This window comes from Eutrigla gurnardus (assembly GCF_963514095.1).
Source record: "Eutrigla gurnardus genome assembly, chromosome: 14".
In the NCBI taxonomy this organism is placed as follows: Eukaryota; Metazoa; Chordata; class Actinopteri; order Perciformes; family Triglidae; genus Eutrigla; species Eutrigla gurnardus.
Window position 1 is genome coordinate 20988493 of NC_139937.1, and position 22442 is coordinate 21010934.

The 22442-nt window shown below is 46.0% G+C and overlaps 4 protein-coding genes across 17 annotated transcripts; all 4 read left to right on the forward strand.

The window, feature by feature from the left end:
- The first annotated feature begins 37 nt into the window (after positions 1–37).
- On the forward strand, positions 38–9301 carry brd2b (bromodomain containing 2b). Of its 13 annotated transcripts, none has more exons than XM_084028011.1 (14): positions 38–183; positions 1614–1902; positions 2390–2527; positions 3324–3468; positions 3692–3852; positions 4351–4539; positions 4579–4626; positions 4666–5061; positions 5512–5640; positions 5742–5987; positions 6074–6333; positions 6423–6745; positions 7526–7660; positions 7841–9301. In XM_084028011.1, the coding sequence occupies exons 1-14, from the start codon at positions 149–151 to the stop codon at positions 7969–7971; spliced, it is 2625 nt and encodes an 874-aa protein (XP_083884137.1). In that variant the 5' UTR covers positions 38–148; the 3' UTR covers positions 7972–9301. The 13 variants fall into 13 exon arrangements, with proteins under 13 accessions (XP_083884137.1, XP_083884138.1, XP_083884128.1 ...); XM_084028012.1 differs by having other exon boundaries at positions 4681–5061; XM_084028002.1 differs by having other exon boundaries at positions 4579–4602.
- A 669-nt stretch (positions 9302–9970) lies between these two features.
- LOC311024254 (RLA class II histocompatibility antigen, DP alpha-1 chain-like) lies at positions 9971–14067 on the forward strand. The gene is made up of 4 exons (XM_084026577.1): positions 9971–10179; positions 10452–10709; positions 12080–12364; positions 12816–14067. The coding sequence occupies exons 1-4, from the start codon at positions 10053–10055 to the stop codon at positions 12944–12946; spliced, it is 801 nt and encodes a 266-aa protein (XP_083882703.1). The 5' UTR covers positions 9971–10052; the 3' UTR covers positions 12947–14067.
- Positions 14068–14221: 154 nt separating this feature from the next.
- Positions 14222–16134, forward strand: LOC311024128 (rano class II histocompatibility antigen, A beta chain-like). Its single transcript, XM_084026406.1, has 5 exons — positions 14222–14316; positions 14836–15105; positions 15214–15495; positions 15808–15919; positions 16005–16134. The coding sequence occupies exons 1-5, from the start codon at positions 14250–14252 to the stop codon at positions 16066–16068; spliced, it is 795 nt and encodes a 264-aa protein (XP_083882532.1). The 5' UTR covers positions 14222–14249; the 3' UTR covers positions 16069–16134.
- An 898-nt stretch (positions 16135–17032) lies between these two features.
- LOC311024129 (vitelline membrane outer layer protein 1 homolog) lies at positions 17033–19285 on the forward strand. 2 transcript variants are annotated; one of them, XM_084026408.1, is made up of 4 exons: positions 17033–17266; positions 17463–17575; positions 17944–18250; positions 19109–19285. In XM_084026408.1, the coding sequence occupies exons 1-4, from the start codon at positions 17042–17044 to the stop codon at positions 19109–19111; spliced, it is 648 nt and encodes a 215-aa protein (XP_083882534.1). In that variant the 5' UTR covers positions 17033–17041; the 3' UTR covers positions 19112–19285. The 2 variants fall into 2 exon arrangements, with proteins under 2 accessions (XP_083882534.1, XP_083882533.1); XM_084026407.1 differs by lacking the exon at positions 19109–19285 and having other exon boundaries at positions 17944–18750.
- Positions 19286–22442: the final 3157 nt, after the last annotated feature.

Below are 22442 nucleotides of genomic sequence, written 5' to 3' on the forward strand. Positions count from 1 at the left end.
CTACCACGTGACGGGTTTATATACGGTCAAGCGGAAACGAGCGGACGCCATTTCGTCGCCGAGTTGCTTAGTGGTGTTTCGGTGGAAGTGCAGCGTAAAAAGAAAAAAAAAAAAAAAAAAAATCACACACACTCCGCCTTTGAGCCCGATGGAAGCGGCCGTCAACCCGCCACATCACGACAGGTAACCCGCACAACACCGACGCACAACACCGAGCCGGGAACGTTTTAATAAAACGTAACGTTTATATAACGAACGTTATTAGACCTTAATTTGCCGTTAGCATCTCGACACCCATTGCTAGCTTGGCAGCGGGTGGACACAAGCTAACTAACGTAGCTTCATTTCATTTTTTTTTTTTTACAGTTGACTCTTTAACGTTTCCTGACATCGTAGCTGCATTTGTAGACACGTTACGCGGAGCCCTTTCTTTTTAGCTTCAAGCTAAGATAGCATAAAAAGGGTGGAAGGCAGGGGGAATGACAGCTGCAGCATCCCCGCCGGCTGGATCCCCCCGCCGGCTAGCTGTCAGTCAGTCGGTCGGTCGGGTCATTCATTGCTCGGGCTCCCTGCTAACAGCTCGGTTGTCTAAACAGGGGTGTACTGGGGAATATACGGTGTCTAGCTTTATTAAACACAGCATGTGTCGGTGTTTAAAATAAATAAATAAAAAAAGGGTAGTCAGCCCCTAAATGAACCGATTTGCCAGGCGTCGCTGCAGTGACGCTAGCTAGTTAGCTAAGCTTAGCTTCTCTGCCGGTCATTAAACCGTCTGTACGCTTTTGACGAAATCGGACTGACTGGCTAACGGTTTGGAGCGTATCCATACGGCACAGATAACATTAATATTGCTTGTTTTTAAAGCATTTTCTTTTACGTCACACCCCCTCCCTCCCCCGCTGTCTGTCATTTGGTTTGTGCCGTTGTGAGGCAGTGTTTACAAACAGGGAGGGCGGGGCCTCCGAACCATGCGATCACCAGCTGCTGCTGCTGGACTGTAAAGTACGAGAGTTTCTCTCATTGTTTTGATTACATTTATATGGAGAATGGGCATGGAGTAAGTGCTGGATCTGAGTATCCCCCCCCCCCCCCCCCCCCCCCCCCATGATTCATAATGCATTAACGAGCCAAAGTAAAACCTGATCCCTGCATTGTCGTGGAGCCAAATGTGATAATACATCATGTATATATTGCCTTCTTATCGCCCAGCCTTATTATAAGTGAATGTTTGTTTTTTTTAGCTGGTGAGGAGCCAAACGATGGCCGTTCCCAGGACGGTGCTGATAGTAGCAGCCTGTTAATAGAATTCCAGTTTCCTGGTTGGCGGTTTCGCTGGGTGGGCGTGGTGGAGCCAGGATTTCACTGTTGTGGGTGAATGAAGCATGTAGTCTGCACCTTATGACCGAGCAGATTTCACATCAGCACATGCATTCATGGGAGTGGATTTGGGTGAATCGTTGGCTGTACCAAAGGCTATAAAGCATCAACTGTTCCAGTTTTATCATTTAAAAGTGTAAAGTTGTTTTGTACTTTTCATTCTCGACACTTTAATTCAGTTCCCATGGTTCTACTTTCCTGACTCCCCCGTCCTCTCTCCGTCTCCTCCCTTCCAGCTCTCTGGTCGGGTTCTCTGGCGGCGCGATGGACCAACACAGTAGTTCTGGCAAACGAATCCGCAAGCCCTCCCTGCTGTACGAGGACTTTGAGAGCCCGTCTCTGCCACACGCGATGCCCCAGGGTCCTCCCGCCCCGCCGCAGCCCCCCGTGAAGGATCCTAGCCGGCCGGGCCGCATCACCAACCAGCTGCAGTTCCTCCAGAGGACCCTGATGAAGTACCTGTGGAGGCATCAGTTCGCCTGGCCTTTCCGTGAGCCTGTGGACGCCTACAGGCTTAACCTACCGGTGAATTGCAAATGCTGCAACTTTCCCTTTCTACTTTCACTTTTTCTCTGTTGCTTCTCAGACGTTTAAAGTAGAAGTCCCCTACTGGATTCAAGTTCCCTTTTCTTCAGTATTATTTACCATACACAAGCAATAAATCATTCTCTAGTGTGACCAACACAACATTAGATACAGCCAACGCATTGGTTGCTTTGTCGTTTCGTTAAGATTAATTGATGCATGAGTTGACATTAATGACAAAACTTTATTTAGCTGCTGAAATGTAAAACTCATTTATCACAGTAAAATATTACAAAGTAACTTCAAGCCTTGTTAACATGTAACATAATAATAATAATAATAATAATAATAATAATAATAATAATAATATGTAGCATTTTCAAAGCTGTTTTCATCATTTCAATAAGTGAATATCCATTAACTTGGGTTTAATTAAAAAATGTTTTATTTGTTTCCCGTCTCTATCTATCCTTCTGCCTTTTTGCAGGATTACCATAAAATAATCAAACAGCCCATGGACATGGGGACCATCAAAAAGCGTCTGGATAACAACTTCTACCGCAGTGCAAGTGAGTGCATACAGGACTTCAACACAATGTTCACCAACTGCTACATCTACAACAAGGTAGGTCAAAGGGGAGGAAACACAGATCTTTTATCCATCGTGTTTTTTGTCCTATTTTATGTCTCTCTCGCTGTTTCCTTCAATAAGATGGCGCCGCTGTAATGATTACATCTCACTCCCTGCGGGGATAATGCACAGGGATAAATCAGGGTTAAGCCAGGGTTATATAAACCTCGGGGCAGATTTGTAACTGTAGATTTGATGATCCGGGCCCAGGTGTTTCTTAATATTGTGAAAGCATCGTTTTCTTGATTTTATTTTGTCCTGTGTGAACAAGATCATTCAACTCTTTGCAAACAGAAAGTTGTCTGGGATGTAAGAGCCGCCTGCTTAGACGCTACTTGTGCAACGGCGTAACTTGTGAGGCAGGAGGGAAAATGAAAACGTCGAGGAGACGGATGACTATAGCATCCAACTGAAACACGGTGTGTCTCTGAACATTCAGTGGAGATCCGTTACCAAGTTATTTACAAATCAGACGACAACGTGGCTGATTGCATACGATGATCATGCAGCAGATTAAAGTGGTTGTTTTTTTTCCTTTATAAGGCTTGTAAAGTGTGACCGTTTTTACTTTTGTTAGTATTTTACATGTAAATATCTGACGCAGTGACAAACCCCCGATGCAGTTTCAAGCATGTTTGAAGTTGTGTTTGGTATAACTGTTGATGTGTTCACTCTGCACGTGAATTAATCAGCTAATCATTAAAACATCTATAAAAAGCTACATTGAAATACAATTTTTCTTATTTTGCATTGGGCTAATGTGTTTTTTATAAATTGCTTCCTCGGCCAGCCGACAGACGACATCGTGCTGATGGCTCAGCCCTTAGAGAAGATCTTCCTCCAGAAGGTGGCCCAGATGCCCGAGGATGAGGAGGAGCTGCCTCCTCCGGCTCCTCGCAGCAAGAACAGCAGGGGACGAGGTCGCAAGTCTAACTGTGAGTTGGTGACAAAACGTTGCAGAATTTGAATGCAGTTGTTTCTCCAGCTGTTCTTCTAATTAACGACTAGAAACGGTCCGACCTCCAGGCTCACAAACAGGTCAGCGGCGATACAAAACGTCTTTATTTAGCAGAATCGTGTTCAGTGATTTAGACACAGCTTTTGTCGCCTGTTTTCTAACTGGATTTTATCCCTAAAGTTGATTATTTCTCTCACCAGCGAGGGCTCAGCAGGTTCCAGCGGTGTCCCAGTCCGCCTACTCCCCCTCCTCCTCCGATACTAGCGAGTCCATGCCGGCCAACTCTCCCCACACGGTGCTGACCAAGAGCCTGCCTCCGGCCAACATCATGGGCCTGCCCCCTACACAGCCCCGGACCAAGGTATGGACCAAACCCTACGGCTGTACACAATAGTTCCAAGCTTCATTCAAAATGTTGACACTCAAATCCTAAATCAACATGAATGCTGCACAGGTTTTTTGTTTCTTTAGTTTTTTGGTATTATGCTATTTGTAGAATTAGATAAAAGTGGTGAGTTTGGAGAAGCCTACTAGAAAAGTGCTCAGTCCTCGAGGAATCTGATGAGTTATTTTCATTGGAGAGAGCTAATTAAATATAAAGCAAACATTTAATTGATTAATCACTTTTATTCAAATTGAGGATTTTGTTTGAAAAAACCTCCACAGAAGCTTTGAATATTTTTTTTTTTTTAAAAAGGGAAGGTTTGGAATAATCCGTTAATATTTTCTACAAATAACATGTAGGATCTTGAAAGGCACGTCTCATATTGAGCATTTTAATATCAAGATGAGATACAAACAATGTAATGTTTAGAATAAAGCCACGATATTGAGATATTTCCAACCTCTTTGTTCCTAGAAAAAGGGGGTGAAGCGTAAGGCCGACACCACCACCCCCTCCACCATGGGCCTGACTGTGGGCATGTCGGGGGCCACGCACATGGTGGGCCTGGGGAAAGGAGGCCATGGAGGCCAGGTCCACGGAGGCCATGGGGGCCAGGTCCACGGAGGCCACGGGGGCCAGGTCCACGGGGGCCACGGGGGCCAGGTCCACGGAGGCCATGGGGGCCAGGTCCACGGGGGCCAGGTCCATGGGGGCCACGGGGGCCAGGTCCACGGAGGCCACGGCAACCAGGTCCATGGGGGTCATGGTGGCCAGGTCCATGGTGGCCAGGTCCATGGTGGCCAGGTCCACGACACCTCCATGCACTCCATCTCCTCCATGGGGGGCATGAGCTTGGAGGCCCCGCCCGGGATGGGCCTGGTCAGAAGCCCCGGAGGTCCCGTCATGCTGCAGCCAATGATGGCGGGCGGCGGACGCCGAGTGGGCAGCGGACGCCCCATCAAACCCCCCAAGAAGGACCTGCCCGACTCTGTCCAGGCCCAGCCCTCGAAGAAGGGCAAACTCAGCCCCCCGCTGAGGTACTGCAGCGGGCTGCTCAAGGACATGCTGTCGAAGAAGCACGCGGCGTACGCCTGGCCGTTCTACACGCCCGTGGACGCAGCTGCACTCGGGCTCCACGACTACCACGACATCATCAAGTGTCCCATGGACCTCAACTCCATCAAGGTGACGCCTCGCAGGCTTTTAACTTGTCGTATCGTCGTTATAGCTAGATTATAGCAGAGAACTCGTAAAGGGACAATTCACACCACAGTCATAAATGTTCCCTCTTGCCTGTATGTCACTACCTCCCATCAGGTTCAGGGTCCATTTTAACTTCCTTCTTCTAACATATATAACATTAATAAATACAAATGAAAAACACATGAACATTGCTTTCACAGAAGGTGCTATATCAAATACACGTATTATTACTGCCGTGCACGAGGAAGGGTTGTTGGTTTTGCAGTGAAATGTCCCTTTAATGTCAGAACGTTATTTCATTTTAAATGAAATAAACTGTGATGAAGCATTTAGGCTGAAAATCTGCAATGTATTGAATATTGCAATTTATTAAGAAATATAAAAACACTGCTAGAATTTGAGGGCGCTCTAAACTTGCCGTCTCCTCACCAGAGGAAGATGGACTGCCGTGAATACAGGGACGCTCAGCAGTTCGCTAGCGATGTCAGACTCATGTTCTCCAACTGCTACAAGTACAACCCCCCTGACCACGACGTGGTCGGCATGGCACGGAAGCTGCAGGTGAGCTCGGCTCTCCAGTTCTACGTCTCACATAATCAGACTCAAGTTAATGACATTTCTGACTCTTTGGGGGGTTTTCTGTTTTGTTTTGTGTTTCCCAGGATGTATTTGAGTTTCGTTTTGCCAAGATGCCAGACGTACCACACATGGATCACAACGCCATGTCGATGAGCGGCCATCCGACGTCCTCGTCTTCCTCCTCCTCCTCCTCCTCGTCCTCCTCTTCCTCCACCTCCGAGAGCGAGCCCAGCAGCGAGAGCGAGGAGAGCGAGAGCAGCCGCAACTCGGACAGCGAGGAGGAGCGAGCGCATCGCTTGGCCGAGCTCCAGGACCAGGTCTGCACACAAGTGAGTGTCCTCCCCCCCCCACTGCTGTTTAATCATGCAGGTATCCAAAACCTTCTTATTAACTAAAACAAATCATCTCCTAACAGCTGCGAGCTATGCACGAGCAGCTGGCTGCCCTCTCCCAAGGTCCCATCGTCAAGGCCAAGAAGAAGAAGGAGAAGAAGGAGAAAAAGGAGAAGGAGAAGAAGAAAAAGAAGAAGCTGGAGAAGCGAAGTCGAGCCGTCCGAAGCAGAGCCGACTCCGAGGAATGGAAGATGCCCGGCAAGATCCTGAAGACCAAGTCAGCCAGAGCCGGCGGCTCCCAGCCCAAGAAGAGCCAGGGCAAGAAGAGCAGCAAGACGAGCAAGTGAGTAGTCCGATAGGAGAAGTCCGTCAAACTGTATCTCATCGTCACGACGTACATGACGAGCATCATCTTCTGTCTCCATCCTGCAGGACCGCGAAGAAGCCGTTCTACCCGCCGCCGCCGCCGCCCACGTCCATGCTGCCGCACTACGACTCCGAGGAGGAGGAGGAGATCGTGCCCATGTCCTACGACGAGAAGCGCCAGCTGAGCCTCGACATCAACAAGCTGCCGGGGGAGAAGCTGGGCCGCGTGGTCCACATCATCCAGTCCAGGGAGCCTTCCCTGAGGGACACCAACCCGGAGGAGATCGAGATCGACTTCGAGACGCTCAAGCCGTCGACGCTGAAGGAGCTGGAGCGCTACGTGATGACCTGTCTGAGGAAGAAGCCCCGGAAGCCTTATGGCGAACAAGGTACGTGCAGCGTCCGGCAACCAAACACCGCAATATTCGGTTTCCACGTCTGTTGCACTCATTGGCAACTTACTGACCGACGGTTCATCAATAACCAGCTGGGTCGCAGCTGCCAGAAATAAACCTGCAGATCTTTTGCTAAAATTAATTTACGTCTCCACCATCAATTCCTGGTGAACACAATACAGGGTTTTTATACGGGTGCTGGAAATCCTTGAAAACACTTGAATCTTAGTGTGGTGTTTTCAAGGTTTGAAAAGTGCTTGGATTTAGAATAAGGTGCTTGAAAGTGCTTGAAATGTGTGTTCTATGTGATGACATATTTGATAGAACAGAGAAAAGAAGATCTCCATATTTGAGGGACTGAAAACAGCATTTTCTGACATTTCTTTATGAAAAATGACTTTTGATGATGAACAGATGATGAAAATAGTTGGTGATTATATTTCTGTGGATCTGTTAGTGGAATTAGTTTTCCTTTCATTTGTGGTCCTTCTGTAAAAAGCTGTCTCCAAACATCATGTTGGTTGTTTAGAGGACAATAACATCTCATTTAATGTGATGAACAAGTGACATAATAAGTAGACTCAATACTGAGGATTGGATTGATACAAATATGGAGTTTACCACAGCTGGAAGGTGCTGGAAAAGCATGGAAATGCACCTTGAAATGCTTGAAAAGTGCTTGAATTTGACTTTGGAAGAAGGTGGAGGAACCCTGACATTTACAATAGTGCACCACGGAAAACGGTCAAATCTCCGTTCTGCTTTTCTTTCCAGGTCCGGCAGGAAAGAAAGGGGGCGTGGCCAAGTCTAAAGAGGAGCTGACGCTGGAGAAGAGGAAGGAGCTGGAGAAGAGGCTGCAAGATGTCAGCGGCCAACTCAACTCTGTGAAGAAACCTACCAAACCTAAAGGTGAGCTTATAGCTAGAAGAATATAGATATTTGTTTTGCAATATTAGTTACGATCTGATACGTTTCATTCATACTGGTTTTTCTTCTATTAAATAAAAAGAGTCATGCCCACTGTGGGGTTGTGGGGTTCCTCCTGGTGTATCTGCGTTAGTTCACTCTGACTTGTCGTTCCGTCCTCAGTGGAGAAGCCCGTCGCCGTGGAGACGAACACTCAGCCCTCACGCCTCAGCGGCAGCAGCTCCAGCTCCGACTCCTCTTCCTCCTCGTCCTCGTCCTCGTCCTCAGACACCAGTGACTCAGACTCCGGCTGAGCCGCCTCGGCAAACCGGCTCACGACGGAGAACACTAATACCTCAGGGACTTGGGCTGGCCCAGGACACCCTGACAGCAGCAGTGGGCCGGGCGTCTCCGGATCATCTTAGAACATAAACACTAAATGCCTTGGTTTCCCCCCTCCTCCCCTTGTTGTAAATACTTGTACAAATTTATGTTTCTTTTATAAAGAAGAATTTTATGGTGATCCCCCAAAGAGGGAAGCGGAGTAATAATAATAATAATAATAATAATTAAAAAAGAAGAAAAAGCGGATGTTTAAAGACGGGCCTGACTCCAGATCTGATCTGGCCGGCGGTTTAGGGCGTGTCCTCTGTGGTGAGAGAACGGAAGAGTGTTTTATTTATTTGTTTTCTTCACCGACATTTCCTCAGAACGGTACTGGGACTTGAACCAGCAACCCTTTTTTTTTTTTTTTTTTGGTCACGAGCCTTGCTTTTCTAACATCCGGCCTTCTGCCGCGTACGCTCCAGTTTTACATCGACCTCTAGACACAGCCTTAATCGTCCAGATTGTTCATAATAGTTAGATTATTTGGAGATAAAATAATATATATTGTAGAGGAGCTCGGAGGTTCCTGTTGAGCAGTAAAGCAAACCTCCGGTGTCTGTTACGGTTTGAGTTCTGGATCATTCCTCGTCCATGTTTACACGCAGCGTTCGTCCAGCTTTACGCCTCCAGCTCTGGTTTTACACAAAGTACTTTTTTTTTTTGGAAACAAAGTGGGTTTATAGTAGAGTAGAGAAAATGGCTCGACATGCTGTAAAGACGGCTGCACTCTTCTCCTAAAAGTCTTTCTAAATGTGAAACCCATCGCGAGTCTTCGGTATTTACAGATCGTTACCGGTTCACCTTTGACATCACACTCCCTGCGTCCGTTCCCTCAGAGCTGCACACCGGCTGCTGAATGTTACTTTGGATGATGTCGCAGGTTTCCCATCCCCGGATTTTCTCGAAGACCTCTGCAGCACTTAGAAAGCTCGGTTCGCTTCGAGTCTTTCCCGCGAAGAGACGACGTCCTCCTCGCCCTCGTGATAGTGGAAGCTATCGTTGAATGTTCAGTGGAAGAATATATGCTTGTATATACTTAAACTGTATTTGCTGTTGCACAAACTAATGTATTTCTGCTGTTCAGTCTTTCTTCTCAGTTGTTTCCTTTTATTTTATTTTTTTTACATGCTGTTATTTCTCATTCCAGTTGATTGTCTTAGTTGTTCCCTGAAGAGAGTTCCCATGAGCATCGCTGCGTCGCAGACGCAAACCTTTCATTGGACAAGTGTGTTTATTAAAATCTTCTCTTCTGTAGAAGTTGACTGTTGTTGTCTCGGATCAGTGCGAGCGCCGTGTTTCAAGTCGATATTTTACTTTTTTATTTCATCGGTTAGTCGAAAAAAACGAGAGATAAGACATGATCTCATTTCCTTTTTTTAAAATAAGTTATTCATTAAATGAAAATGATAAAAATGGCATGATTATCCCTAAACTAAACACCCTGTACAATTAGTTAAGAAACTAATATTTTTTGTTGTGTCAGATGAGACACTTTTTTTTTCTTTTTCAGTGAAAATCCATTTTAGTGAAAAAACTAATCTAAATGAGATAATTATGAAATTTTTGGATTCTCTGTTTTTTAAAAATCCAGCTCTATTTTAAGCGTTTTTTTTATTATTTTATTTTATTTATGGCGATCCCCGTTCAGCCATAAAACATCCATAAAACTGACACTAAGCATTATGGGAAGTCAGGAAAGCATTTTTTATTCTTCTTCTTTGTAAACTCTACTGCTAAACAATTAAATATTACATAGTAATATCATAAAGTATAATGACATGCAGTTAAAAACCTGAGATAAACTGTAAACTTTGGTATTTTACATGAAAAAGATGAGGAAGTGTACTTGTTATGACTTTGATTTCCCTCCACTAGGTGGCAGCATTCACTCGTGTCAAAAAGCAGAGTTGCATTATTCCTTCAGAGATTTCTAGGTGGAAACGTTTGTTGTCAGAGAGTCAGAAGCTGTGATTGGTTTGTGGTCAGGAAGTCACTCCGACGCGGTCTGATGTTCGGGACGAGACGAGCTTCTGCCGCTGAAACCGGATCAGTTTGTTTGGAGGAGCAGAAACACAACATGGAGGTGAAACTGTTCCCAGTGCTGCTGGTTATCTGCCTTCCAACATGCAGTCAAGGTGAGTTGTTAAAGTAGGTTATTCCTGAGTGAATGCATTTTCTTATGAAGTACCAGCTTATTATAATAACCTGTTTATGAAACACCCTTTTTTTCTGTTGGCATCACAAAATGTCCTGTTTCCTTCGATTTAATGACTTTGTTTTACAGGCCAGCTGTAATCATTGGGCTTGGTCACCTGCCAGCTGCAGCTTGGATGATGTCTGATGTTACGACACTCACAAAAACAACTCAAACACTTCCTACGTCGTGTCTTTAATCTCCTCACTGCAGGGAAACACCTGCTGCGCTTCCTGACCTTCTGCCAGAGGAACGTGTCCGATGACGGCCAGTACGACGTGGAGTTCGACGGCGATCAGCTGCTCACCGCTGACCCCGTCACCTATCAGGCCTCCCAGCGTCTGCCGGAGTTCGCACACCAGTGGGTCCTGGATCCTGGACTGGGTCCCGACGCGTACGTGTCCCTGGGGACCTGCAAGTACAACATCCCACGAGCCATCAGGGCGTACGATCATCCTCCGGAGTCCATAGGTGAGGAGGCTGATGTTCCTCTGCTTCTTCCTTTCCTTTAGGGTGTTACATCATTTAAAAAGTCTCCATTGCAAATCCTAAAGGGAGTAGTGATGTCATCAAGTACCACATTAGCATAATATCCGCTAGTTAGTTAAACTAATGCTAGTTAGAGAGGAGCTGAGCGTGGAGGAGACGGACGCAAATGTAAAAAGGAGCTGAAGAACCAGAGGCTAAAATACATTTTGGTAAGTGGTTGACCAATCAGAGCACACTGGGCTTTTTGGGAGGGAGGGGCAGGAGGTCAAATGGAGTGTTTCAGAGAGAGACTGCAGCAGGGCCTGATGGGAAAATAAAACATGTAAACGTGTTCTTGTAGGAACCTGAACTCCAATTAGAACCAGAAAAGGTGCAGAATCACAAAGTACCAATACAACGATGTACAAATACTGCATTACAAGTAAAGGTCTTGCATTATTAATCCGTCGTTATTGGCAAAAGGCACGTCAAGTTCCAAAAGTAAAAGTTCTCTTTATGCAAAAATATTTTTGGTTTGATCTTTGATTTTTTTTTTTTTTTTTTTAAACAACGGCTGATTCGGTTTCATTGGATCATAAAACAGTTATTTAAATGAAACCATGTGAGGAGTTTAGAAAGTAAATGTCTCTCTGGTGAAACAGCTGAACACATCTGAAACGCATCAAGTTTCCCCAACGCTGTTTCACTCTGAGAGGCAAAATAAAGATTAGGGATTTAATATTTGACAATGAGTTGAATTCTATAAGTTTATTATGTCTTTTATGTTCAATCTAAACTAAATGTGCAGGAGTTCCCTTTAAAATGAAGTGCAATAGAAGCCAGCACCAGGACCAGGACCAGGACCAGGACCAGGAGTCATCGTCTGAGACTCTGAAGCTGCAAATAAAAGCTGTTGAATATTAAAACCGTCACTAAAGAGAGAGATTACAGCTTAGTTAATGAGACGTGTGTGTGTGTGTGTGTTTGTGTGTGTTGTGTGTGTGTGTGTGTGTGTGTGTGTGTGTGTGTGTGTGTGTGTGTGTGTGTGTGTGTGTGTGTGTGTGTGTATAATTAAACTCTGGGTGTGTAATCAGGCTCGTACTGTCAGTGCAGGTTAAACCGTCTGTCATTGTTCGCCGTGTCGCGCTGCATCGGGACTTTCCATTAATGCGTCTCCGTGACGAGCTGCCTCACGCTTCAGGAATTCATCGCATCAAGAGAGAAGTAGGCTCATTTTCTCATAGACTTCTATCCAATCAGAGAGGAGTTGCCCCCTGGTGGCCAGCAGGGAGAATGCAGCTTTAAGGCACTTGGCACTTCTCAGAACGGGAACATTCGTCCATGACGTGGTGTAACTTTCTCTCCGTCTGCAGTCAGCCCGACCTCCATGATCTTCCCCAAGCAGCTGATGGAGCTCGACGTGGACAACACGCTCGTCTGCTTGGTGGACGACTTCCACCCGCCGGCGGTCATCATCAGGTGGACCAGGAACGGGCAGCCGGTGGACGGCGGCGCCGTCAGCCAGACTCAGTACTACTCCAACAGCGACTTCAGCTTCCGCACGTCGTCCTACCTGGAGATCACGCCGGCGCAGGGCGACATCTACTCCTGCAGCGTGGACCACGCCGGCCTGCAGGCGCCGCTCACCAAGTTCTGGGGTGAGGTGGTCATGTGACGAGTGACGGACAGGATGTTAAATCATGCCCAAGATAGTAGAACATGATGTATGATATGAATGTCAACTCAAACTCATAACTCACTTTTTAAGTGCTTGTGCACATACATATCTCTAATTACAGCTTGAGAACTACCTATTTTTTAAGCCAATCAGGGCAGCCGGGGCTTTTTATTTGGGGGGGGGGGTCTGCTTAAAGAGACAAGCGTTAAAATGGAAACCTTTAAGTGCCGTGGACATTTGGTACACTCCACATATTCATGTCTACCTGCTGAACTGTCTTCATTTAGGGGATCCCCTAATCATGTATTTACCTGGCAGGATATTATCGGCTTTAGTGAAAGACCAGGAGTGAAACCTTCACGCTGTCTGTCTGTCTGTCTGTCTGTCTGTCTGTCTGTCTGTCTGTCTGTCTGTCTGTGTGTTTTCCACAGAGGTCGACGTCATCGAGGACCAGCAGGCCGTGGAAACCGCCGTGTGCGTCGGAGGTGTGATGCTGGGGGTCGTCGGCTTCGCCACCGGACTCCGGTTCATCACCAAAGCCAACAAGTCCTGCCAGACCTAACACGGATCGAGATCGAGACAAACACTGGAAACTCAATGTCAGATGTGGGATCGCCGGGAATTATAGAAGCTAACTTTGTTAGCAGCTTCAACACCAGAATCCACATAGATCCAGATCCAGTAAGGTTGCCGCTCTGCTGCTTGTGATCAACAGATCCACCTGTTGCTCCTCCACACTCCAAATATGGTCACTTCCTTCACTGGTTGCAAAAGTAAAAAAAATGGATACAACCAAAGTGCCGAACTCAAGGCATCAAAACCAGCGTCCACAAACCAACCAGCGTCACCATGACGACGTCTCATATTCAGTCCTTTCCTAAACCGAACTTCCTGTGAAGACAGAAGTTTATTGTGAGAAAGACACAATGTATGTAACGAGTGTACGAACTTTGGAGCTTTGTACTTTGAATCTTTGTAATCCAACCAATCTGCGTGATCGGATCCATCGGACAACGTTCTGGTCTTTGCAGCGTCACGTGTTGTTTGTAGAGTCGGTTGTGTACAAATAAAGCACATGAGGGGAAGTTGAAAATGTCTGTTCCTGTTTGGTGAAAGTACATGCAAACCACATTAAAATGAAGGAGAACCATTTCCCTTTTAGGCGTCTCTCTCTCGAGTGTTTATTAACCCGTCGTCGGCACAGACTCCCGATCAGTTATCACCGTGGCGACGCAGCTCCGGGCCACGTTGCTGCTCCTGCACGAATAACCAGTAAATAATGTTGGTCACGTCTGCCGTGCTTGTGTGTTCATAACAGAATGCCGACGCTCCAAACTGCCTCTTCTTCTTGTCTCTGCAGGATTCATTTGGCTCGGGCTCCGAATCTAATTATTTTCTGGCAGTGACGGCGATGATGGCTGCCACGTTGTTTTTTTTTTAATGTGGAAGTGCATTTTCTGATGGATGAATTTGAGATCTCAAACACTGTGAAATACAGCACGACTGATATCTATAATCAATCAGTGGAGAAGATTCATATCTCGGACTCAAATGAGAGACGAAGTGGTTGGATGGTGGATTCGTGTTGGGAAGTGGAAGTGCTGAATGTCTCGTTCACAGACACGAAAAGAAAAACCAGACTCACCACATTTCTGTTTCCCTCATTTCTGCGTGTAATTGTGCTGCCGAGAATCATCTGCTTATTAAATAATTCTCTGCATGAAAACAAAAACCACGACTGTGGTAAAACCTGATGGACCTGTGGCTCTCTGCTCGTTGAGTTGAAACAGGAAGTAGTTTAGGTTTTTTGAGCTCAAGAGGTTTTAAGTAGCTTTTTGCATGCAGTAGTTTCCAGCGCTGAAGAGATGTCGGGACTTACTCTTCTGTTCAAGCTCGCAGTGTGTGTGGTTTTGCTCTGCGATGCACCAGCAGGTACGTTTCCTCACGTCGTCCTGTTTTATTTGAGCTTTGATTTATGTGCTTTGTAGACAATATGTTGATAGAATAACTCTCACTTCGCAATTCAATACAAAGAAATTGTGCTCATAGTTAATAGTTTTTTTTTATTGTTGTTATGTGAACCTTCGTAAACTGCCCTTTTATTACCTGTTTTCAGCTGCAAGTTATGCATAATTTTTGCTAGTTAGCTACTTTAACACTTAGCTGTTAAGTTGACCTTGAATTATGAAGCTAACTTTGTTAGCAGCTTCACATCTGAATCCAGATCCACCCGTCGCTCCTCCTCAGTCCAAATATGGTCACTTCCTTCACTGGTTGCAAAAAAAAATTCCAAAATACAAAACTTGAGGGTTGGAAAACCAACGGGTGTCGTAATGACGACTACGTCCACAAAACTCAGCACCATCTAGTGGACAGAAAAAGCAATTGTTACCAAAAGGTTTAGTTTAGTTTTTGCATGTATTAAAATACTAACTTCCTGTCCGTCGGCAGGTGGCTACGTATATCAGATGATCTATGACTGCGAGTACGGCGACAACATCACGGATGCGGTCTTCTTTGTGAAAAACCTCTTCAACCAGAAGATCATGACCCTGTACGACTCCCGGGTCGGGAAGTACGTCGGCATCGGAGAGTACGGCATGAAGAACGCCGACCACTACAACTCGCAGGGCTGGAAAATGGACGAGCGACGAACACAAGTGGAGACTCTCTGCAGATACAATGCAAAGCTCTTCATATGGAGTACGCTGTATAGAACAGGTGTGTTTTTTTGTGTGATTTCTACCATTACAGGCCTGATGGTGCCGATGAATTTGGCTTGATTTCCTTCATTGTAAAAGAGGCTGTAATCTCTTTCCTCCACCTCAGTGCCTCCGGTCGTTCGGGTCCATCCGACCAAGCCGGCCGACTACGGGAAGCGCTCCGTGCTCCAGTGCAGCGTCATGGGCTTCTTCCCCCAGGAGGTGAGGGTGAGCTGGCTGAGGGACGGCGTGGAGGTCACCGACGGCGTGGCGTCCACAGACGTCCTGGCCAACGGAGACTGGAGCTTCCAGCTGCACTCGTACCTGGAGCTCACGCCCCGGAGGGGGGAGCGGGTCAGCTGCAGGGTGGACCACAGCAGCCTGAGCCGGAGCCTGGAGGTGGACTGGGGTGAGCACTTCATCGGGACGATGATAAAAAAATACCACACAGGGATGAAAATGTGGACGCCGCGAGGATTGACCCACTCAACCTTTAAGTTACTTTTTGGATGACTTTTTACATCTACTTGAGTCGTATAATTCTAAAGTAATACTTGGGTACAGTGTTTGAATTAAAATAGAATAAAACCTTCAGAGAAATTCAGTAAAGGTGTAATTTAACATGAAACAAGCAGGAGAAACAGATAAGCTGTCTTTTAAATGTGCTGATCTACTGAAGGATCCTGGGATCAGATTCACTCTCATCCATTCTCTCACTCAGACACCTTCTCGCTGGAGGCTAAACTCCTGAAGATGGTCGTGGGGATCGTCGTCTTCTTCCTCGGCTTGATCACGGCCGCCGGCGGAGCGGCTTACTACTGGTGGAAACGGAGGTGTGTTCACTTCAGCGTCTGGATTATTAAACCGTGAAATAAAACAGCCTTCGAGATTTACAACACTGATGTTTTCATGTTTCAGGTCCGACTTCAGCCGACAGAGAGAAGCGACTCCGAATCATCCCTCAGAGTTATGGCGTCTCTAACAGAATACAACGTGAAGCTCTGGATTAGTATGAAGTATTACTGACCCTCTTCATTGGGGAGGATTCTGCATAATAATAAAAAGTGTAAAATTATTTTGAATTGACATACATCGTATGTGTAATCCTACAACGAAGTATCAGAGCCAGGAAAAAAAAAACGGAGCTTAGAGAGGGGTGCAATATTCTGAGAAAGAAAGTTGCAAATTTGCCACTTTATAAATATATATTGTCGATATAAACAAGTTGCTTGGTTCTGCTAACCGGATGTTTGCTGTTGCTATGACAACAAGTGAAAGCTACCGCTAGCATCTTAGCCCAACCGCCCCGATCAATACATACCACATAAGACACCCATAAGATGACAATTTGTCCTCATATAAACAAAAGCAACAATAAGCATCAACATCATCACCCTAAGGACCTTAACGAGGTGTTGTCACACGTTGGGATGATTCATTAGAAACATACATTCATGGGACGTTAGCTAGCATAGATGCTGGTTGTTAGCATCGGAATAAACTTGCAAATTTGCGCCTTTTTCTCTGAATTTTGCCCCCCACTCTCGGCTCTATGCTGTCGTAGTAATCCATGTCCATTGACTGACCATGGTGGTCCACTGGAAGGGGGCGGGGCTTAGCCTCTACATTCTGTATGTTGATGTATTGGTAATAACTATAATAGTGGCCTGTTATTGTGTTAAAACATCAGTGTTGGTGTGTGGATGCGGTGCTGTTTTACTCCATAAAACCTTAAATGGGAATAAATAAATCCTCCTGATGAAGTGAACGGCTCTGAACTCCTGATGTTTTTACTGATGTAGAAATGCTGCAATATAACGAATGAATGACTTGTGAGAAGACCAGCAGAGACCTTGTGACGCCAGCTGTTGGTTCCCACGCCGCTCTGTCAATGATTCAACCTGATACGAGCCGCTATATGAGCCGCGAGGGCGTCGCGGGCCTCAGTTCCCAACATGGCGAGTCTCTTCACCGTCGTGGCCACGCTGGCCGCGCTGTTGGCCGTGTTGTCGTCCGGCGGCGTCTGCGAGCAGAAAAACTTCCTGCAGCGAGCCGGCGTCGCCTTCAGCGACCGACAGTTCAAATCTCTGCTCACCGTCAACAACGGGGAGCAGTTTGGGAACTGGACCTGGCCCGAGATGTGTCCCGAAGACTTCTTCGCTGTCGGCTTCAGCGTCCGGGTAAAAAGACGACCTCTGAACAGCTAAAAAAGGCTTCTTGTTGTTTGCAGATACTAACCTTGTACTCGCATACGAACACTCGGAGCAGATCTATGCTCTTGGCTGAACTCTCGCTGCCCTTTGGCAGCAGCTCCAGCAGCAGATAGTGAGCTGGCCTGAGCGGAGCTGATCTGGGAACTGTGTTCTGTTTCCTCAGGTGGAGTCCAACCAGTACGTGTCGGATGACACCGCTCTGAACGGGATCCGCCTCATCTGCTCCAAAGACCTGAACCGGAGCTTCCTGTATTCTATTGAGTCCCACACCGGCTAGTGAGTAGCATCACTTCTACCGTAATCCTTCTAATAACACACCCTTAGTCATGATCAATGGTAGAGGAAGCTTTATAGTGGGTTATATGCCATTAATACATCTCATTTTTGGTGATAATGCAGTTCTACATATTGGTAACACATGAATAAACATTCATGGATTGGCATTTTTTAATAAACAATAGTTAATTAGCCTTAAATAAGGAGTTTCAATTTGTATTTGTTTTAGAAACGTATTGAGATATTTTCGTATCCAAACTATAAATTCATTCAGAATTTTAAATAAATAAATAACAAAAAATAACAAATATTAAGGAGTTTAGAGAGTTTCCTGATTGACACCCCCCCTCCTCTCGTCCCCCTCCCAGCTTCGGGGACTGGTCCCAGCCCCAGTACTGCCCCGACGGCGTGCTCAGCTCCTTCCAGATCCGGGTGGAGCCTCACCTCGGCCTGTTCGGAGACGACACGGCCGTCAACAACGTGAAGTTCCGCTGCAGCAGCCACCCGACGCTGGAGGGGCCCGGCTCGGACTGGGGGGAGTACGGACTCTGGAGCCAGGAGTGTCGGGACGGGGGGATCTGTGGCATCGAGACCAGGATGGAGGAGTACCAGTACGGCCTCGACGACTCCAGCCTCAACGACGTCCGCTTCCACTGCTGCGCCAAACATCAGCAGGTGACAGACGGGAGGTCAGGGGTCAAACACAGAATTAATGACACATAAACACAAACAACAGCAGGTGACAGACGGGAGGTTAGGGGTCAAACACAGAATTAATAACACATAAACACAAACATCAGCAGGTGACAGACGGGAGGTTAGAGGTCAAACACCTGGTTCATCACACGTCCACACAGACTCTGAGGGGTTGTGTTCTGGTTCCTTTGAGGGGGTGAGAACTCTTTGATTCCAGACCGGCTGCCACCAAGACGCACCCGGTTCTTCCACCAAAACCAGGACCAGGAGACTCTTTCACTCAATTGAAATCTTTTTCTTCCATGAAAAAGATTGTGACGTCATCAAGTACCTCATTAGCATAATATCTAGTTAGCCCCGCCCTCCAAGAAAGAGAGGAGCTGAGCATGGAGAAGACGAACGTATCTGGACTTCTAGAGGAAGAGGAGCTGAAGAACAAGAGGCTGGAGTTAATTTCCTCATGATTAGAAACTCCTGTAATCTGGATCTGGTTCTGGTCCGGGACATTTCTGATGAACACACTGAGACTGACTGGGCTTTTTGGAAGGGAGGGGCAGGACTCAGAGGTCAAACAGAGAGTTTCAGAGAGAGAGGCTGAGAACAGCTGCTGCAGCACGGCATGATGGGAAAATGAAGCATATTTTTGAACATTAAAGCACGTCAACGTTTCTAGTAGGAACCTGAAATACAATTACAGATTATTTTTTGTGAAAAGTCTTGAAAATGTATTTGTTTAACATTTGGATGAATATGAATCAAATAAGTGGAATATAAGATATTCTTTGTTTGCAGTACATTTCATGGCGGTTCACGAACGTGTGGTTGTTTTCCTGACAGTGATCGGCAGTGAACATCGGGAGGTGAACATCGGGAGGTGAACATCGGCAGGTGAACATCGACAGGTGAACATCGGCAGGTCACCTGATCCCGTCCGTCTCCGACACCGTCAAAGCTCACACATAAATAAACAGCTCATTTGAAATCTTGTGTCTTGAATTTTTTTTTTTTTCGTGTGTTCAGCTCCTTCCTCCGGGTTCAGAGCCCCTCCGGCCCCTCCCCCCCGGTGTGTGTTTTTCAAACCCTGTCTCGTGGACCAATCAGCTCTCAGCAAAGTCACCAATGAGCGCCAAACGGAGCCGCTGACACAAGCGTTTTTTTCCCAGAATTCCTGCTGGAACTCGGCTAATTAAGAAATGACAAGAGGAGGGGGATGTTAATTAGTTCACAGTTTAAAGGCCTGACAAAGGTTGATAAGACACCGATTGGCGCTCGCTGAGGTAATTGTGTTAATTAGTCGGCGGCTCGTTAATGTGCTAACGTGGCGTGTGTCGGGGGGGAAGCGTTAACGAACGCCGTGGTGACGCTGTTCAGAGGGCGAAGCAATCGTAGCCGCTGACGCGCAGTTCCTCTGTGTGATGTGATGAAGACGCTCAGCTGACCTCAGATCTGAGTTGATGATGATGTCATGCTGACTTAAAGGCAAATGTGTATAAAATAACGTGGCTAGAATACATCGCTATGACATCATCAGGGTTGTTTTAATTGTCATGTCTACGTTTAGTCCGAGGTGGAGGTAACAAATTACATTTACTCCTGTTGGTATTGTACCTTCTTTTTTTTAGAATATTATTGGAAGTATTTATTATTATTATAAAATTATTATTATTATTTTAGTATTTTACTTTTTGTAAAACTTTTTTTCTCAAATTATATTAAACCAAATGATATTCAGATTATTCTAACAGTTTTTGTGCACTTGAACTTTTGAACTTGAGTTTTTTCTTTTTTAAATCCTGTAATTTCACTCTTACTTTATTATTTATTAATTACACCCATTACAAATCACACAAAACAACGCTCACGAATAAAAAATAATATAACAAAGAATGACGTCACTATGTGTTAGAGTTAAACATTATTCTAAAGGATAAATCTGCATAGATGGGGGAAAAATGACCTTAATTAATCAGTGGCCACGTGGTCAGTACACTGAGTGCACAGGTGCATGCTGGGTGTGGCTAACATGCTAACGTGCTAAATGCTAATAGGATCACGGTGAAGACTGCAGGTGTTTCAGAGAAACTTCACCTTCAGTGGGACGTTTGAAACTTTGCTGCTGTTTCATTGTGACACCAGAGCGTTAATGGACTTTTCATACTGGGACTGGTTCTACTGGGACCGGGACTGGACCTACTGGGACTGGACCTACCGGGACTGGACCTACCGGGAGAGAGCGGCCTGGTTGCGGTCAGACAGGTGAGCGCAACACATTTAAAAATCTATTGCGTTGCCTAGAAACGTGTGCTGTTGTGTGCGTGCATGCACGCATGCATGTGTGTGCGCGCGTGCACGCTTGTGTGCGTGTATTGCACTACGTAAAGTGTAGAAACAGCGGTTTGTGGAGCTGATCTGCTCTCCAGACGTCCGTGTTTCATTCTGCTGATGATTCAATGAGAAGCTGCAGCCTGATGATGATTTTACTCTGTCTGTCTGTCTGTCTGTCTGTCTGTCCGTCAACTGTAGAACATGCATCTGCTGTCTTGGTTGGACAGAATGGCTTTTTATCTCACTTGTACACTTTGCCAGATGTGTAAAATAGGTGGAATGCGCCTTTTTTATAAAGGGGAAAAAAGGCAAAAATCCAAAGTGATTTATTTGTGTAACAGTCTAGAACATTTACAAATTGTCTCACTGTAGAAGATGCAACCTGCAAATGTTTAGTTGTTATTATTTTTAATATAATTGAAGTTAGAGATGTCTGTTTCACTGCTGCAGTGGCATCGGACGGCCACTAGATGGCAGCGCCGCGTCGAGGGGAAACATTCCCCCACATCTCACCAGACTTTATGACTAAACCACGTCCCAATACAAACATCTTACGATTGATTTTTTTTATGGATGTAATGAATTCTGTCTCAATCTATTTAACATTGAACAGCTGCCCCCCGGCTGTGCAGGTCACCCCCCCCCCCCAGAGAGGCCTAAAACCTGCACAGAATGAAACATCAAACCCGGCCTCCGAATGCTGTTATGACATCGTCCAGCACAATTCAGAAAACAACATTTTTCCTTTCCGACTCTCGAAAGCGACTTCATTATTCAGGATGAGAAGCTGCAGCCTCAGCAGGTTTCTGCGTTGCCTCTGGGTCCTGGTCTAGACCCTTCCAGGATGGATCGCCCCGGGTCACGAGGCTAACATCCAAGCCAACGGTGCTCGGTGTGTTCCTGACCAGCTTAGCGGCCCCCCATCTACCTCCAGAGCAATTAACGGGTCCCGTAGTGAACAGAATGGATGTGGCGTTGGCGGGGTAATGACCCTCGCCCCCCCCCGTGCCCGCCTCCCGGCTCATGACTTATAGATCACGCCGGCTGTGTTGCCTCAACTGTAAATATGCCCCGTTCATAAAACACCGTGGGGTTATTACCACGGCTCGCTGGGACTCGGCTATCGCGTGAAATGTTGATGCATTGGGGGGAGTTTTTGGGGCTGAATGGCGTTGTTTCGAGGCGAGGGCGAGATGAATGGTGCCGCCGCGTTGTGCCGTTTGGCTGGAGGTGTAATAACCATAACGTTGATGGAAGGTCTCGGCAGTAATGAAGGTAATAACCACACGGAGCAGCGTTCCTCGCATTCTGCTTCCTGTTTGTTACTTCCAACCGTATTATTATCGTCCTCGTGGAACTGAACAGATCTGAGAATGTGCTGATTCTCAAGGTTTTAAACCAGAGGTCTTTTTCAGGTCAAGGACCCCCAAGGCCTGTTGAGACCCTGTGGAGGTTTCCCTATATAATGTTCCTTATTAAAACGACCAATAATAATGTGGAATGCAGGTATAACAGTACTTTGTAATGATGAATGCTAGGACATTAAATATTAATAGTAAACATTATTAATTCTTGACAGATTCATATTTAAATGTTTTCTATTTTGGCATTTCTACAAAATTTCTCAACATAATATTAAACAAACGGGAAGATTTGGTTGTATTCATGTTATTCATTGTATTTTTGGACATATTTCAATTTTTGGAAGAAAAAAATGTTTGGGATCAAATTTCGGGGGACCCCCCTGCAGTAACTCTGCGGACCCTCTAGGGGTCCCGGACCCCAGGTTGAAGGTAAAGTTGGAGTTCTGGGGTCAGTTCCTTTAAATAGAGATGCAAAATGTATC